We start from the raw sequence: 19158 nt of genomic DNA on the forward strand, positions 1-19158 counted from the left end.
GAGGGACAAATACCATATGATCTCACCTTTAAGTGGAACCTAATCAACAAAATAAATAAACCAGCAAAATATAACCAGAGACATTGAAATTAAGAACAATCTGACAGTAACTAGAGGGGAGGTGTGAGGGGGTAATGGGGGGGAAAGGGAAGGGTTTTAAGGAACAACTGAAAAAGACGCATGGACAAAACCAAGGTGGGGTGGAAGCAAGGGAAGGAAGTGGGGATGGGAGTGGTGGTGGGTAAATGCAGACAACTGTAATTGAACAACAATAAAATAATTTTAAAAAATAAATAATAAACTGCCAAAAAAGAAAATCAATATACAACTTAAAAATATATATTAAATTTTAAAAATATCAATGTATAACTTTACAAGTAAACATATATACAGTGAATGATCTTTTAAAATATAGGATAATTTTTAAGTTGATAAGTACTCTCTTGTCACTTGTTCTTTTATGTAAATTAGGAGAGAATACTGAAGTTTCTATTGTTCAATTTTACATGAAAGAATGTACCAAACTCAGAGTATACCAGATATATGCAGGAATGTAGTATGTAAACAACTGAGACACTTTCATTCTATCCATTCATTCCTTCTTTATCTAAATCAGGATTATAACCAATGGTTATTTTTAAAATTTTAATATACTTCAAAATGGTTTGCAAATGAGACAAAATGTTGTTTTAATTAACAATTAAAAATGTTATATTTACCTCTTCCAACTGATTAACCTGCCGTTGAAACCACTATTTTGGAAAAAAGAAAAAGGAACAGAAAAGAAAGTTATTGAAAAGTTAAATTTCTGAAGTAAAGTAAAAGAATACACATGCGTGTTCACATGTTGGGGGGGGGGGGTGTATGACCAAGAGAGAGAATTTTCATACATCAAATATTACTACTGAACCAAATATCACTTATTGTAGGGCTCAGAATATGGATGATATAACATGCAATTGTAACATAAAATTTTTAAATATATATACCAGCAATTTTGGGACTTCTTTTTACTTCCTCAAAACTTAAAAACGTCTCATTTGCATTTTCTTCTGTATTATATTTCAGTACACTTAAACTGCAATGTTTTGAACATACCTTAAAAAGAGATTCCAAAATCTGTAAAATAAAGTTTTAATTAAACATTTTTAAACAAATTTCTTCACAATGTCTATGATTAAAATATTTAATTCAGGTTTCTTATAATTTACAACCACAAAAATATAAAATTTATTAAAATAAAATTATAATTTTAAAATTTACAGATAAGTTTTAGTACATCTTGCATAGATAGCTTAGTTGTAGAAGAGCAAATTTTCCATCTTTATAGGTCTATATTAAAAGAGACCCCAAAATAATTTACATATACAATTTCATATGTTTTCTTAATATAAGTAAGAAATAAAATTTAATTCCTCTAATGAGAATTACTTTTTCATATAGAAGAAAGTATAATAATGAAAAGCAATGTCTTACCAAACATTACTTCTTCAATATAGCTTTGCTCTGGTAAAGGGTCTAATAATCAAAACATAAAATATTATACTGCTACTTGATATTTTAACAGAAAATGCAAAGATCTGGTACAGGAGCCTGTGAGAAAAACTAAATATACAAAAACCAATCACACAGTTCAAAATATCAATATTTACTACTTAGAAAATTTAATGTTAAAATGGTTACACTTGGCACAAAAAAAATCCTATCACATATAGATAAAAGTTTTGAAATAAATTAAATAAAAATATTACTACATGCATTCAGAAAAAAAAAATAACATAAAAATCAGGCTAATCTAAACTTTTCCTTCTATAACACTAACCCTAGACCAATTGTTCAAAAAGTATAATAATCCCATGACCTAAACAACCAAATTTGTTAATAATGCAAATTCCCAGGTCTCAGTTAAGATTACCACATCAAAAACTTTGAGAGTAGGGCCAGCAATATATGTATTAACTAGCCCTCTATTTGATTCCTTTGCATGTTAACATTTGAGAATCAAGCATATCAATATGGGCATAAACTGCATATTAAAAGAAAATAATTTTCATATTGATTCCTAAAGCAATGAATGTGGTCAGATACACACACACACACACACACACACACACATCATACACAAAAGACACTTTAAATGCAGTGATTCAAAATAAAATGATAAACACATACCATATCATTCGCAGCAGCGTGGATAAGTGAGCATAGATAAACAAACAAGTGAGCAAAATAGAACCAGAGACACAGAAATAAAGAACAAACTGACAGTAACCAGAGGGAAGCAGGGAAGGGGGTAATAGCTGAAAGACAGGGAAGGGTCATCAAGGAACATGTATAAAGGACCCATGGACAAAGACAATGGGGGTGGAAGAGGATTGAATGTTAGAGATGGGGTGGGTAGCACGGGGGGAGTAATGGGGAAAGAACAGGGACAACAGTTAATTGAACAACAATTTTAAAGCTGCAGAAAAACATAAGAAAGTAGAAGTTGCAACCCCAAAACCAAAATCAATATTAAACCAAAATAGCATTCAGCAATGAAGATATAACATTTAGGAATATCTACATAACAAGTAACATAATAATCACCTATGTAAAACAGTTTAAGACAGGTAAAGTGGAGTAAAAAGAGATTATGATCAGAAAAAATATATGCATCCCTATGTTCATAGCAGCATTATTTACAACAGCCAAGACCTGGAAACAGCCCAAGTACCAATCGGTAGACTAGTGAATAAAAAAGAAACTCTTACCCTCTACCACAGCGTGGATGGGCTTGGAGAATTATTATGCTAAGCAAAATAAACCAGTAAGAGAAAAACACAAATACTATATGATCTCACTCATATGTGGAATCTAATGAATGAAATACACTATGAACAAAATAAAACCAGAGGCATGGATACAGAGAACAGACTGACAAGATTGGGGGGAAAGAGGGAGATTGGAAGAGATCATATATGCACAGGCAATGGACACAGAAAACAATATGATAAAGGCTGGGGTGGAGGACTAGGTGGAGATGAGTAAAGGAGGGGAGGAATGGAGCTACATGTGTAATAGTGCTAACAATAAAAGAATTAGTCAACTTAAATTATAAGTAGAACCTTTGGTTGCATATGAAATATATCCTGACTAGCCCAAACTACACTGAAACAATAACAAAATACCTTTTTTAGGGGGGTACAAAAGATGGCAGCAAAGTAGGTGGGACCTGAACCCACCTCCTAGTGCACCCAACTGTGACACCTAGCCAGTCTTCTTAAGGACAGACTGAACAGTGAGTGAATCCCAGCTTATATGAAGTTTGGAAGCCAAAGACTGCAGAGGACATTTAAAAACAGACAATCATATTTCTTGTCATGTTTTTGTTGTTCCAATTCCCATACAGCCCCTTCCCCAGTCTTGGTCCATTTCACTATCTTCCTGAGCTTTACTACTGTTGTGGTTAACTTAAATCTCTCACAAACTATGCCATGTTTATATCCGTTACTCTCACTATATCTCATCATCTAAACTCACAAAAGTGCACTGCTTTCTAGAGTAAGCTCACATTTTTCCCCCTCTAATAAGGATCTGATCTCATTTTCACTTTTTATAAAAAGTGGCTAGTTTGAAATATCACAGTTGTTGCTGGACCTCTCCAAAGGATCTCCTATCTGTTTTCTATTTGTTGGTACTTTAAATCTCATAGAAAACACTCCCACTGTCTTCATCCAGCCCCTGATCATATACAAGATAATGTGGAAGTTGTGCATACCAGTAAACCCACTGGAAGAGAGAACCCACCAACAAAGGACCCTCCAACAGGTAATGCCCAAGCACAACAAGAGAGCCCACACAAATAGAAGAAAGAGCAACCAAAGAGCATCCAGATAAGGAGATAAAAGAGACCACACCAGTGAGTCCCATGGAACTCCTACCATAGAAGTTCACCCTACAAAGACAGCTAGCCAAGCAGAGCACCGGGAATCACAGAAACAAACAAAATGAGTCACCTAAAATGGGGAGACAATGAAACAACCTGCAAAAGAAAGAAATAGAAGACTCCTCAATAAAAGAGCTAAGTGAAATGGAGGCAAGCAAACTATCAGCTATAGAATTCAAAAGAATGGTTATAAGGATGATCAAGGAATTCACAGACAACTACAAGGAACTGAGTGAAGACTACAACTACAACAGTATGAAAAATGAAACAGAAACTACAAATAAGAACCAGGAAGAAATGAAGAATACAATTCCTGAAATAAAAACATACTAGAAGGAGTTACAAAGTAGGCTGGATGAAGCAGAGGACCAAACTAATGAGGTGGAAGACAAGGTAAAAAGAAACACCCAGGTAGAGCAACTGCACACACACAAAAAGACTAAAAAATATGAAAATAGCTTAAAGGAACTGCAAGACAACATGAAAGGCAGCAGCATTTGAATGATACAAACACCAAAAGAAGAAAAAGGAAGAAGGGATAGAAACCCTGTTTGAAAAATAATGACAGGGAACTTCCCAAATTTGGAGATGGAAAAAAACATGCAAGTTCAGAAAGCAGAGAGGATCCCAATCAAGACGAATAAGAAGAGGCATACTCCAAGATACATCATAATTACAATGCCAAGTTTTAAAGACAAAGAGAGAATCTTAAAAGCAGCAAGAGAGAAATAAGAAGTAGCATACAAAGGAGCCCCTAGAAGACTAGCAGCAGATTTCTCAACAGAAACAATAAAAGCCTGGAGAGAATGGTAAAAATATTGCAAGCAATGAAAAACAAAGGCCTACAACCAAAACCAATCAACCCAGCAAGGCTCTCAATGAAAATGGAAGGTGAAATAAAGAATGGAGTTTTCCCAGACAAAAGAAGGCTAAAAGAATATACCTTCAGTGAACCAACCCTGCCATCTATACTAATGGACTACTATAAGAAGAGGAAGCAAAAGAGTGAGAGAGAGGAACACAGATACAAAGGCAGAAAAATTCATATGTATCTAACAATAATAACCTTAAATGTTTATGGATTAAATGTTAACAGATTAAAAGACATATAGTAGCTGAATGGATAAGAAAACATGACCCACACATATGGTACCTACAAGAGACCCACCTCAGAACAAAAGACCTAACACAGACCTGAAGTGAAGGGTTAGAAAAAATGTTCCAATCAAGTGGACAGGAAAATAAAACTGGGGTAGCAATACTTATATCAGACAAAATAGACCTCAAAACAATCCATAAAAAGAAACCAAGAAGGACACTTCATCATACCAAAGGGAAGAATTCATCAAGAAGATATAAACATTGTAAACATGTACGCACCCAACATAGAAGCATACAAATATGTAAGGAAACTCTTGGAGGACTTCAAGAAAGATATTGACAGTGACACAATCATAGTAGGGGATTTCAACACCCCACCATCAAAAATGGATAGATCTTCCAAACAAAATAACAACAAGAATATTGCAGCATTGAACAATTCCCTAGATCAAATGGACTTCACTGATATATATATATATATATATATAGAAAGAACCCTTCATCCCAAAGAAGCAAAATACACATTCTTTTCAAATACACAGGGAACATTTTCAAAGATAGACCATATGACAGGACACAAAACAAGCCTCAACAAATTCAAGAAAACTGAAATCATATCAAGCATTTTCCCTGATCATAAGGGGTTGAAAGTAGAAACCAACCACAAGAAAAAAAAAACTCAAAAACACTCAAATTCATGGAGAATGAATAGCATGCTATTAAACAATTAATGATTCAAGAATGAGATCAAGGAGGAAATCAAAAAGCTTCTGGAAACAAATCAAAATGAACACACAACATTCCAAAATTTATGGGAGAAAGCAAGGGAAGTCCTGAGAGGGAAGGTCATAGTGATACAGACTTACCTAAAAAGAGACAGAGACATTTCAAATAAACAACCTAACCCTATAGCACCACAAACTGGAGGAACAACAACAAAGACAGGCCAGAGTAAGGAAAAGAAAGGAAATGATCAGAGCAGAATTAAATGACATAGAGACTAAAAGAACAATGCTAAGTATCAATAAATCCAGGAGCTGATTCTTTGAAAAAATAAACAAAATCGACAAGGCTTTAAGCAGACTCATAAGGAAAAAACGACATCCCAAATAAGTGAAATCAGATGTGAAAGACAAAAGATTACAACTAATGCCACAGAAATACAGATTGTAAGAAATTAGTATTAATAACTATATGCCAAGAAATTTGAAAAACAGGGTGAAACAGACAAATTTCTAGAAAATATACTCTCCCAACTGAATGAAGAAGAAGCAGAAAATCTGAACAGACCGATAACAGCTGATACAATCAAAGCAGTAATAAAAAATTTCCCTGCACACTAACGCCCTAGAGTGGATGGTTTCACATGACAACTTTACAAAACACAGAAGGAAGAACTAACCCCTATCCTTCACAGATTATTCCAAAATATCCAAGAGACAGAAGACTACCAATCTCTTTATGAAGCCAGCATCATCCTAAACCCAAAACCAGACAAAGACATGACAAAGAAAGAAAACTACAGGCCAAAATCACTGGTGAACATAGATGCTACAATCTGCCACAAAATAATGGCAAACTGCATCCAGCAACACATTAAAAACATCATACACCATGATCAAGGAGGATTCATTGCAGGGATGCAAGGATGGTACAACATTCACAAATCAATAAACATAATGCATCAAATAAACAAAAAAAAGTACAAAAAAATCACATAATCATATTAACAGATATGGAAAAAGCACCTGATAAGCTATAGCACCAATTTATGATAAAAAAAAAAAACCCACTCAGCGAAGTGGAAACAGAGGGAGCATTCCTCAACATGATAAAGGCCATGTATGAGAAACCTATAGTGAACATCATACTCGACAGGCAAAAACTAAAAGCTAAGATTAGATACAAAACAAGGATGTCTGCTTTCACCACTTCTATTCAAGTTAGTACTGGAAATCCTAGCCATAGTGATCAGACAAGAAAGACAAATCAAGGGCATCAAAGTTGGAAAGTAACAAGTAAATCTGTCACTGTTTGCAGATGATAATAGTGTACACAGAAAACCGTAGAGACTCCACCAAAAAACTGCTTGACCTAATAAGTGAATTTGACAAACCGTCAAGGTTCCAAGTCAATATTAATAAATCAAAGGGATTTTTATACACCAACAATGAAAGACCAGAACCAGAAATAAGGGGGAAAAAATCCCATGTGCTTTGGCAACAATAAAAATAAAATACCTAGGAACAACCTTACCAAGGAGGTGAAATACCAACAACATATTTCACAGATATACAGCAAACACTTCAAACATTTATATGGAACCATAAACAACCTTGAATACTCACAGCAATTCTGAGAAAGAAGAACAAAGTAAAAGTCATCACAATACCTGATATAAAACTATATTACAAGGCCACTGTAATCAAAACCCTGTATGATAATGGCATAAAAACAAACACAGAGACCAACGAAACAGAACAGAGAGCCCAGAAATAAATCCAAGTATCTATGGTCAATTAATATTCAACAAAAGATGCAGAAGCATTAAATGGAGTAAAAATAGCCACTTCAACGAATCCTGTTACAAGATATGGACAGCTACATACAAAAAAAAAAAAGAAAAAGAAAAGTAAAGAAACTCAATCACCAACGTATACCATACACAAAAATAAATTCAAGGTGGATGAAATAAATATAAGTTGTAACACCATAAAAGTTCTATGGGAAAACATAGGCAGGAAAATCTCACCTATGGAGCCATATTTTCACTGATATGTCCCCTAGAGCAAGGGACATAAAGGAGAGAATAAACAAATGTGATCCCATCAAAATAAAAAGCTTCTGCATAGTTAAAGAAACAGAATTAAAATGAAAACAGAACCAACCATATGGGAAAACATATTTGCAAATGAAACCTCACACAAGGGTTTGACCTCCAAAATATGTAAAGAACTCATTCAAGCCCATGCCAGGAAGACAACCCAGTTAGAAAATGGGCAAAGAGACTTCCGGCCAAGATGGAGGCATAGGTAGACACACTGTGCTTCCTCATACAACCAATATAAGGTCAGCAACAATTTCAAAACAAAATAAAAACCATAACTGACAGAAAATTGATCTGTATGGAAGTCGGACAACCAAGGAGTTAAAATATCCAGTCCGTAAGATGGGGTGGAGTCAGGCAGCCAGGCAGAGAAGGGGCACAGCACCAAAAGCAGTGGCACCAGGTGAGCAAGATGGAGGCAGGCAGGCAGACCCTGGGTGAGCAGGCAGCAGCTGGCAGACCCCAGGCGCAGGGTGGCAACGGAAAGACCCAGCGAGGCAGAGATTGTGAAGCAAGGCATGGCGTGCAAGGCAGCTGGCTGACCAGGCTGTCCCAATTCGCCTGCTCAGATAACGAAGGTGAGGCTGGGGAGTGAGACCAACCATGCAACCCAGGGTCCCAGCACCGGGAAAGAAAACCCCAAGGCACCGACTGGGGACACCTGTGAAGGTTGCAGTGCAGGGAGAGATTCCAAGCCTCACAGGAGAGTTCCTTGGAGAGACTCACAGGGTCCTACAATGTGCACAAGCCCACCCACCTGGGAATCAGCACCAGAAAGGCCCAGTTTGCTTGGGGGAAGTGGGGGAAGGGATTGAAATCCAGGAGAGAGCAGAGCAAGCACCATTGTTCCCTCTTGGACTCCACCCCCACATACAGAATCACAACCCAGAACTGGGTTGCCCTGCCCTCGTGAACACCTAAGGCTTTTCCCCTCACACATAACAGGCATGACAAGAGTTTTTTTAAAACAAAAACAAAAACAAAAACAAAAACAAAACAAAACAAACAAACAAAAAAAACTGGGCCAAATGGTAGAAGAGATCAAAGGTCCAGAGCAAACACAACTGAGCAACCAAGAGATGGCCAAACATTCAGATGCACAGTTCAAAGCACTGGTGATCAGGATGCTCACAGAATTGGTTGAATTTGGTCATAAATTAGATGGAAAAATGAAGGCTACACTAAGTGAAATGAAGGAAAATGCACAGGGAACCAATAGTGATGGGAAGGAAACTGGGACTTAAATCAATGGAGTGGACCAGAAAGAAAAAAGAAACAACCAAACAGAAAAGAACAGAAAAACAAGAATTCAAAAAAAATCAGGAGAGGCTTAGGAAATTCCAGGACTGCTTTAAACGTTCCAACATCCGAATTATAGGGGTACTGGAAGGGGAAGAGGAAGAGCAACAAGTGGAAACGTTATCTGAACAAATAATAAAGGAGAACTTCCCCAATCTGGCAAAGGAAATAGACTTCCAGGAAGTCCAGGAAGCTCAGAGAGTCCCAAAGAAGTTGGACCCAAGGAGGAACACACCAAGGCACATCATAATTATATTAGCCAAGATTAAAATGGAGAGAATCCTAGAAGCAGCATGAGATAGTTACCCACAAAGGAGTTCCCATCAGACTGTCAGCTGATTTCTCAAAAGAGACCTTGCAGGCAAGAAGGGGCTGGAGAGAAGTATTCCAAGTCATGAAAGGCAAGGACCTACATTCAAGATTGCTCTATCCAGCAAAGCTTTCATTTAGAATGGAAGGGCAGATAAAGTGCTTCTCAGATAAGGTCAAGTTAAAGGAGTTCATCATCACCAAGCCCTTATTTTATGAAATGTTAAAGGGACTTATCTAAGAAAATGAAGATAAAAAACAGGTACAGTAAAATGACAGCAAACTCACAATTATTAACAACCACACCAAAACAAAAACAAAAACAAACTAAGCAAACTAGAACAGGAACAGAACCACAGAAATGGAGATCACATGAAAGTAAGCAACAGGGGAGTGGGAGGAGGAGAGAGGGGGGAAAGGTACAGAGAAAAAGTAGCATAGATGGTAGGTAGAAAATAGACAGGGGGAGGGTAAGAATAGTATGGGAAATGTAGAAGCTAAAGAACTTATGACACATGGACATGAACTAAAGGGGGTAATGTGGATGGGAAAGGGTGTGCAGTGTGAAGGGGAATGAAGGGGGGGGAATGGGACAACTGTAATAGTAGAATCAATAAAATATATATTTTAAAAAATGGGCAAAGGACTTGAACAGACACTTCTCCAAGGAGGACATGCAGAGGGCCCAGATATACACAAAAAGATGCTCAGCATCACTAGCCATGAGAGAGATGAAAATTAAAAGAACAATAAGGTACCACTTCAAACCAGTCAAAATGGTCATCATAAACAAATCAACAAACAACAGGCGTTGGAGAGACTGTGGAGAAAAGGGAACCTTAGTGCACTGTTGGTGGGAATGCAGACTGCAGCCTGTGTGGAAAACACTATGGATTTTCCTCAGAAAACTAAAAATGGAACTGCCTTTTGATCTGGCAGTTCCACTGCTAGGATTATATCCTAAGAACCCTGAAACACCAATCCATAAGAAACCATGCACCCTAATGTTCATAGCAGCACAATTTACAATAGCCAAGTGCTGGAAGCAATCTAAGTGCCCATCAGTAAATTAGTGGTTCAAAAAGCTGTGGTATATTTACACAATGAAATACTATGCAGCAGAGAGAAAGAAGGAGCTCCATCACTTTGCAACAGCACGGATGAGCCTGGAAAGCATTATGTTAAGTGAAAAGAGCCAGGCAGTGAAAGAGAAATACCATATGATCTCACCTATAAGTGAAACCTAATCAACAAACAAACAAGCAAGCAAAATATAACCAGAGATATTGAAATTAAGAACAATCTGACAGTAACCAAGGAGGAAGGGGAAGAGGGAAAGGGCCATCAAGGAACATGTAAAAAGGACCCTTGGACAAATCTAAATGGGATAGGTTCATGGGTGAGAGGCAGTGATGAGTGGGGCAGGGGGCATCGTGGGGTAAAAATGGAGACAACTTGAAGAACAATTAAAAATGAATCATTTTAAAAAGTAAAAAAAAAAGAGAAGACTCCCCTACCTAAAATTGGAAATTAAAGAACTATTACACTACTCTGCACTAAAAGACAAAGGATCATAAGAGACTAGTATGAACAATTATATGCCAAAGTATTGAATAAGAAGAATAAATTCTTAGAAATATATAACCTATCAAGGCCAAACCATGAAAATTTTAAAAAGAAACCTTTTCAGACCAATATCTAGGTAGTACATTGAAACAATAAGCAAAAGCCTCCTGAAAACAAAATCTCCAAAACTATATGGCTTCATTAAAGAATTCTACCAAGTATTTAAAAAATTAACACCAATACTTCTCAAACTCTTCCAAAGAAATAAAGAGAACTAAACCTGACAAATCAGCTCCACGGGGCTATCATTACCATGTTGTCTAAACCAGTGAAGAACACAAGAAAACTGCAGACCGATATCCTTGATTAATATTGATGAAAAAATCCTAAACAAAATACTAGCAAATAGATTGAAAAGTATTTAAAAGGAACACACAGCATATCTAAGTATGATTTATACTTGGAATATAAGAATGACTTAACATATGTAATAATATGTAACAACATAATATATCACCTATGTATCAATGTAATATACCATATAAACAAAATGGATGAAAACTACATGATCATTTCCATAGTTGCAGAAAAAGCACTTGAGAAAATTCAACACTTCATGATAAAAATACTCAATAACTAATAGAAAAAATAATTAACATAAAAATAAAAATTCATGTAAGAATAGCCACAACTAACATTATATTCAGTTGGGAAATACTGAAAGCTTTTCCTCTAAAATCAAGAAGAAGGCAAGGCTCCCTGCCCACTCTCACCATCACTATTCAACACAGTACTGGAAGTTCTAGATGGAACAATCAGCAAAGAAAAAACAATAAAAAGCAGAAAATTTGGGGAAAAAAGAAGGAAAATTATCTGTTTGCAAATGACATGATGTTACATGTATAAAACCCTAAAGAGTCCACAAAAAATGTTCAAACTAATTTAAGACTCAGCAAAGTTGAATGATACAAAATCAACATTCAAAAATTAAATTCTTCATGTCAACAATGACCAATCCAAAACTAAACTAAGAAAATAATCCCATTTACTATCTCATCAAAAAATAAAAATATTTAGGAATAAATTTAATGAAATATATGAAAGATCTGTGCACAGAAAACTATAAAACATTACTAAAGTATCAAAAGAGATATGATAAATGGAAAGACATTCCATGCTCGAAAGTGGCAGACAATATTTTTAAATGCCCACATTATCAAAGTGATCTACAAACTCATTGTAATCTCTATCAAAATTCAAATAAAACTTTTTGCAGAAATATAAAAAAAACATACTAAAATTCCTATGTAATCTCAAGGGACACTAAATAGCTAAAACAATCTTGAAAAAGAAAAACAAAGTTGGAGGCCTCAAACTTCCTGATTTTAAAATATACAACAGCAACAGTAATTAAGACAGAGTTGTGCTGGCATAAAGATAGAAACATATTGTCCTGGTCAGTGTGGCTCTGTTGGTTGGAGCATCATTCCATACACCAAAAGTCTGCTGCTTCGGTTCCAGGTCAGGACACATATGTAGGTTGTAGGTTTGCTGCCCTGTCAGAGGGTAGAGACAACCAATTGACATTTCTCTATCTCTCTCTTTCCTTTCTTCTCTCTCTAAAATCAATGAATATGCCCTGGCATGAGAATTAAAAATTCAACTAAGTTAATACAGTATTATATATTAATTATATCTATTTTTAAAATAAAAATTAAAACAATAATTAAGAAGATACATACATAGAACAATGAAACAGAATTTAAAACTCAGAAATATAGTCTTGCATATATAGCAAAATGATTTTTGAGAAGGCTATTGAGACAACAAAATGGCAAAGAACAATCTCTTCAATGAAGAGTACTAGGAAAACTGGATATCCACATGCAAAAGAATAAAGATGGAATCTCCCATTACAGTATGTACAAAAATTGACTGAGAATGAATCCATGACCTAAATGTAAGATCTAAACCTATTGTACTCCTGAAGGAAAACATAAAAAACAAACTTTAGGACACTGATTTTGACAATGATTTTTTTGAATGACACCAAAAGTCCAGGCATAACAAAAGGTGGGGACAACTGTAATAGCATAAACAATAAAATATTTTTTTAAAAAAATGCAAATATGAGCAAGTGAGACTACATCAAATTAAAAAGATACTGTTCAATACATGAAACACTCAACAAAATGAAAAGGCAATCTATTGATTGGAAGAAAATATTTGCAAACCATATATTTATAAGAGATTAATATTCAAAACATATAAGAAAGTCATACAATTCCATAGGAAGAAAATAAATAAATAACCTGATTACAGTGGTCAAAAAACTAGACAAATAAAAATTTTTCCAAAAAAGACATACATATTGCCAACAGGTACATAAAAAGTTGCTCAACATCAGTAATCATCAGGGAAATACAAATCAAAACCACACCTGTTAGCTCCTACCCTTTGCAACAGCATGGATGGAACTGGAGAGCATTTTGCTAAGTGAAATAAGCCAGGTAGTGAAAGACAAATACCATATGATCTCACCTTTAACTAGAACCTAATCAACAAAACAAGCAACAAAGCAAAATATAACCAGAGACATTGAAATTGAGAACAAACTGACAGTAACCAAATGGGAGATGGGAGGGAATAATGGGGGGAAAGGGAGAAAGGTTTTACAGGAACAACTATAAAGGACACATGGACAAAAACAAAGAGTGGAAACAGGGAGGGAGGTGGGGGTGGCTGGGGTCTGGGGTGAATACTAGTCATGGGGATGGAAAGTGCAGCCTAGGGAATATAGTCAATAATATTCTAATAACTACCTATGGTGTCACATGGGTGTGAGCCCATCTGTATGATCACTTAGTAAATTATATAATGTCTAATCAGTGAGGTGTACACCTGAAACTAATACAATAATATGTGTCAACTGTAATAAAAAAATAAAAGTTATTTTAAAAAATAAAAATAAAATGCCCTGAGCAACCTAAGTGCCCATCAGTAAATAAATGGATCAAAAAACTATGGTACATTTGCACAATGGAATTCTACACAGCAGAAAGAGAGAAGGAGCTCCTACCCTTTAGGACAGCGTGAATGGAACTGGAGAGCATTATGCTAAGTGAAATAAGCCAGGCAGTGAAAGACAAATATCATATGATCTCTCCTTTAACAGGAACCTAATCAACAAAATGAACAAGCAAGCAAATTATAGCCAAAGACATTGAAATTGAGAACAGGCTGACAGTGACCAGAGGGGAGGGGATAATTGGGGAAAAGGGTGAAGGGTTTACAGGAACAATTATAAAGGACATGTGGACCATAACGAGGCGGGGTGGAAAACAGGGGAGGGAGGTGAGAAGTCCTGGGGTTGGGGAGGGGTGGGTGGAAAAAGAAGAAAACTACTTGAACAACAATTTTTAAAAAACACCACACCTGTTAGAATGGCTATTATCAAAGAGAGAGAGAACATGTCTGTGAGAATGTAAAGAAAGAAACCTGTGATAAATTGGTACAACCATCATGAAAAATCATATGGAGGTTCCTCAAGAATTTTGAAATATTTTATTAAATAACCATATGATATAGCAATCCTACTACATATGTACATCCAAAGTAAACAAAACCAGTATTTCAAAGAGTTGTCTATCTGCACTCCCACAGTCACTGCAGCATTATTCACAACAGCCAAGATATGGAAACAATGTAACTGTCCACTGATGGAAGTGGACGCTTTATGCATAAAGTGGGCACTTTATGAATAAAGAAATATGATAAACATGAGGTCTCTCTAGAAAGTATCCACCCATGTACTATAAAAAATAGATACATTTACAGAAGAAGATACAAGATACATGAAACATTGTACACAGGACAATGACACCTCAGTCTCCTTCAAAGTAAGCACTTTGGGACCCCACACAGTTCTCTCAATCACCATCAGCTGCCCTGTATTATTTTCCTGAATCTTATTGAAGGCCTGAAATCTCTTCCCTTACAAAGGTGATTTTAGTTTTGAGAAGAGCCAGGAGTCACAGGACACCAAATCTGGGCTATTGCAGGACTGGGTCACCTGGGTGATTTGATGTTTTGCCAAAAAACTGCACCAGATGTAATGTATAAGCTGATTCACTGTCTTGATGAAGCTGCCAACCACCAGTTGCCCATGGTTGCAGCCTTCTCGATCATCTGAACAGTTTCTAGAGAGGAATGCTCAAGCTTAATGTGAAATTTAACACAGATTTGTTGCTCTATGCATTCATTCATTTTGAATGCATGGCTACACGGTACACCTGCTCACTCAACACCACCATCTAACGCTGACTAGTACAGTGCAGTCATCTTTGTCCACACATTCTGGACAGCAAGTGGGCTGGAATGCACTTGCTCCAGTGCATTCCAGCCCACTCTCCTTGGCTGCCAGGTTACATTGATGTCACACAAACCATTCTTGTTTTATTAACAATGATTGGGCTTTTCCTGGACAGATCTTGTATATACAATGGAATATTATTCAGTTATAAAAATTAAATCTTGCCATTTGTGACAACATAAATAAATACAGAAAACATGTTAAGTGAAATAAGCCAGAAAGAGAAAAACAAATATTGCATGACCTAACTTATATGTGGAAACTAAAAGGAAAAAAGCCAAGTAACAAATTGTAGAATGGTGGTTACCAGTGCCCAGGAAGAGGAAGTCATAGAGAGTTCAATATTGTTTAATGGGTACGGAGTTTAAGTTCTACAAGGTGAGAAGTTCTAATAAATAGTAGTGATGCTTGCATAATATAAATGTACTTAATACCACTGAATTCTTTCTTACAAATGGTTAAGATAATTTTATGTTATGTTTACTTTATAAATAAATAAACCACAATAAAGACTGAAAAAAATGTACCTATAAATGTACATATAAATGTATATACATGTATACATGCATATATGTGCATACATATGTACTGTAAAACACTAAAAATTTATTCTATAATATCAATGATAATATATATTAGAGTGAGATTACATATAACTTTTCCCCTTTTACTTTTCTCACTTTTTCACATGTTCTACAAGAATACTTTTACAATCATGTAAAACAGGTTATTTTTTAAAACTCAAAAAAGTAATTACCAAATAGTATGCAAAATATAATTTCACTTTTAAAGAAATATGTATCTGTGTGTGTGTGGCATATATATATTTCCTTAGTTATATATATATATATATAACTAAGGAAAACTGGGAAGGTGAACAAATATATGTTTACAAGAGTTGGTTACCCTGGAGAAATAAAATTATAGGAATTTTTATTTTCTCCTTTTTGCATGTCTTCAAATTTTTTATCTTTATTAATTATGTTACTTTTGTAATATTAACTTATAAAAACACACAATAAAATATAAATACTACATATGTAAATACAAATGACCCAATCCATGCTTTACTTAAAGGAAAACTCACAGATCTAAATGCCTGTGTTGGCAATAAGGAAAAATAAATAATGCTTTCTCATGCTCTTTATAACTACTTAAGGCATTGTATTTAGGCTAATAATGCTGACCAGATAATAACATCCGAGTCAAATAACCAATGTAACTTTAAATAATGTATTGCTAAAATTATTGTTAATAATAATTAATTACATAGTTTTGTTTTATTGATATCATTAACTTTAAATTGTTAAAGTGGTAAGCAATATTTTATACTTAGCATTTTGCAGAGAATACATACATGATGTTCCTCTTTAACTGTTTCTTCTAGCTGAGCTGCAAACTGTGAACATGCCATGAATGAATTCAGATCATCCCCAACCTTTGAAAATAACAAAACAGAAAGTTGCCTTTATTTCAGAATCTATATGTATATTCATCTATATTTTATTTTTTCTCATTTTTTAATTTTAATTGTTGTTCAAGTATAGTTTTCTGTCTTTTACTTCCATCCCAGCCCACCCCCCAGTGCTCCCCACCTCCCTCCCATTTCCACACTCCTCTAGTTTTTGTCCATGTGTCCTAGTTTTGAAAATAATTTTGTGTATGTAACTTACCTTATTTTACTGTGTATAATACACACCTTTTTGTCCAAATTTTTTGTAGGAAAATAAGGGTTTGCATTATAAACCTTATGTCTGTTCTTGTGTTTTGTAATTACTTTTTATATAAAACTTTTTGTACCATAACATGCTCAAAAATAAATGTTAAAATTCCTTTACAATACAAAAAAACCAAGTATCTAAATATAAATAAATAAATAAACAAATAAATAAATAAATAATTGAATTTTAAAAAATAAAATGAAAGTTTTTTCCTTGAAAGTTTGGACCAAAAACATGGGTGTGCATTATACATAGGAGCACATTTTACATGGCAAAATACAGTACATTCATTCAAACATATAAGACAAGAAGCAATGCTCCAAATTCTATACTAGCAAATTCTTCCAGAAAGAAAATGTATAAGTACATTGTGGTAGTGACTCATTAATGGCATAGTTGCAGAAAATCAAGCATTGCAGCCTTAAACTCCTAAAAGGCTATGGGTGGTCACAAAAAAGTAATCATTATGTGTATACATTATAAATATCTCTTTGTGTTAAAAATGAATGCTAATTATGACTTCTGATTATAGTGTATATTTTCCAAGAGCTGTAGTCTTTCACCCTCACTTAATAGTCAACAGAAAAATTTGAGAAAATAATAGTCCCAGATCAAATGTTACAATGTGGAGACCCAACAAGGTAGAGTAGTAAATGGAAGCTGCTCTAACCTCTTCAGAGGACTGATCTGGAATTACAACTAAATTGTAGAGCAATCATCCTGAATAACTAACTGAACACTAACTTGACAGAAGCCTTATAACCAAGGACAGACAGAAGAAACCACTTCACCATATTTCATGCAAATGAAAAGGGAAAAAAAGCTGGACAAAATATCTGACAAATCTGGGCATTATATCTGACAAAATTGACTTTAAAACCTAATCTATAGTAAGAGACACAGAAGGATACCACATAATGATAAAGGAAACAATCCAACAAGAGTATATAACCCTAGTAAACATTTGTGCAACCAACACAGAAGCATCAAAATATTTAAAGCAAATTTTTATGGACATTAGGAGGAATTTACACAAATACAGTCATAGTATGGGAATTTTAACACCCCAATGATTTCAATGCATAGCTCTTACAGACAGAAAATGAATAAGGAGACAGTGGTCTTAAACAACACACTAGATCAAATGGACTTAATTGACATCTTCAGAGCAATTTATCCCCAAACAGCAGAATATACATGCTTTTAAAGTACACATGAAACATTTTCTAGGGTAGACCACATGTTAGGATACAAAACAAGTTTCAATAAATTTAAGAAGATTGAAATCATATCAAGTATTTTCTCTGACTACAATGCTATGAAACTAGAAATCAATCATAAGAAGAATATTGAAAAACATGTAAAGACATGGAAGGTAAATAATATGTTATTAAACAATGAAGGGGTCAACAATGAAATCAAGGAACAAATCAAAAGATATCTTGAAACAAATGAAAATAAAAACAAAACAATGCAAAATAAACAACTGACTTTAAACTTAAAGAAACTTGCAAAAAGAACAACAAACAAAGCCTAAAGTGAGTAAAAAAGATGGCAATAATTAAGATCAGAGCAGAAATAAAAGAAATAGAGTTTTTAAAAAAGATGCAAAAGATCAAAAAATCCAAGAGCTGGTTCTTCAAAAAGATAAGTTTTACAAACATTTAACCAGATTCATCAAGAAAAAAGAGAGAGGGCCTAAATAAATAAAATCAGACATGAAGGAGGAGAAATAACAAATGACATCAAATAAATTCTATTGTAAGAAAATATTACCATAAATTCTATGGTAAGAAAATATTATGAACAACTATGTACCAACAAACTGGACAACCTGGATGAAATAGATAAATTTCTAGAAACATACAATCTTCCTAAACTAAATCAGAAAGAATCAAAGAATCTGAATAGACAGATTACACTTAGTGAAATTGAAGCAGTAATTAAAAAAAAAAAAAGCCCTGGACCAGATGGCTTCATGGGTGAATTTTACCAAATATTCTGAAAAGAGCTAACACTTCTCCTCTTCAAAGTA

General features: G+C 34.7%; 1 protein-coding gene across 1 annotated transcript in view; it reads right to left on the reverse strand.

Annotated features, from left to right (window-relative positions):
- Window positions 1-19158, reverse strand: part of CCDC7 (coiled-coil domain containing 7) — a 187734-nt gene that overhangs the window by 138467 nt on the left and 30109 nt on the right. Inside the window, 3 exon segments of the mRNA XM_028506254.2 lie at window positions 720-752; window positions 1099-1119; window positions 16760-16840. Coding sequence (XP_028362055.2) covers window positions 720-752; window positions 1099-1119; window positions 16760-16840 — 135 coding nt within the window.

This window comes from Phyllostomus discolor, chromosome 1, assembly GCF_004126475.2.
Source record: "Phyllostomus discolor isolate MPI-MPIP mPhyDis1 chromosome 1, mPhyDis1.pri.v3, whole genome shotgun sequence".
In the NCBI taxonomy this organism is placed as follows: domain Eukaryota; kingdom Metazoa; phylum Chordata; class Mammalia; order Chiroptera; family Phyllostomidae; genus Phyllostomus; species Phyllostomus discolor.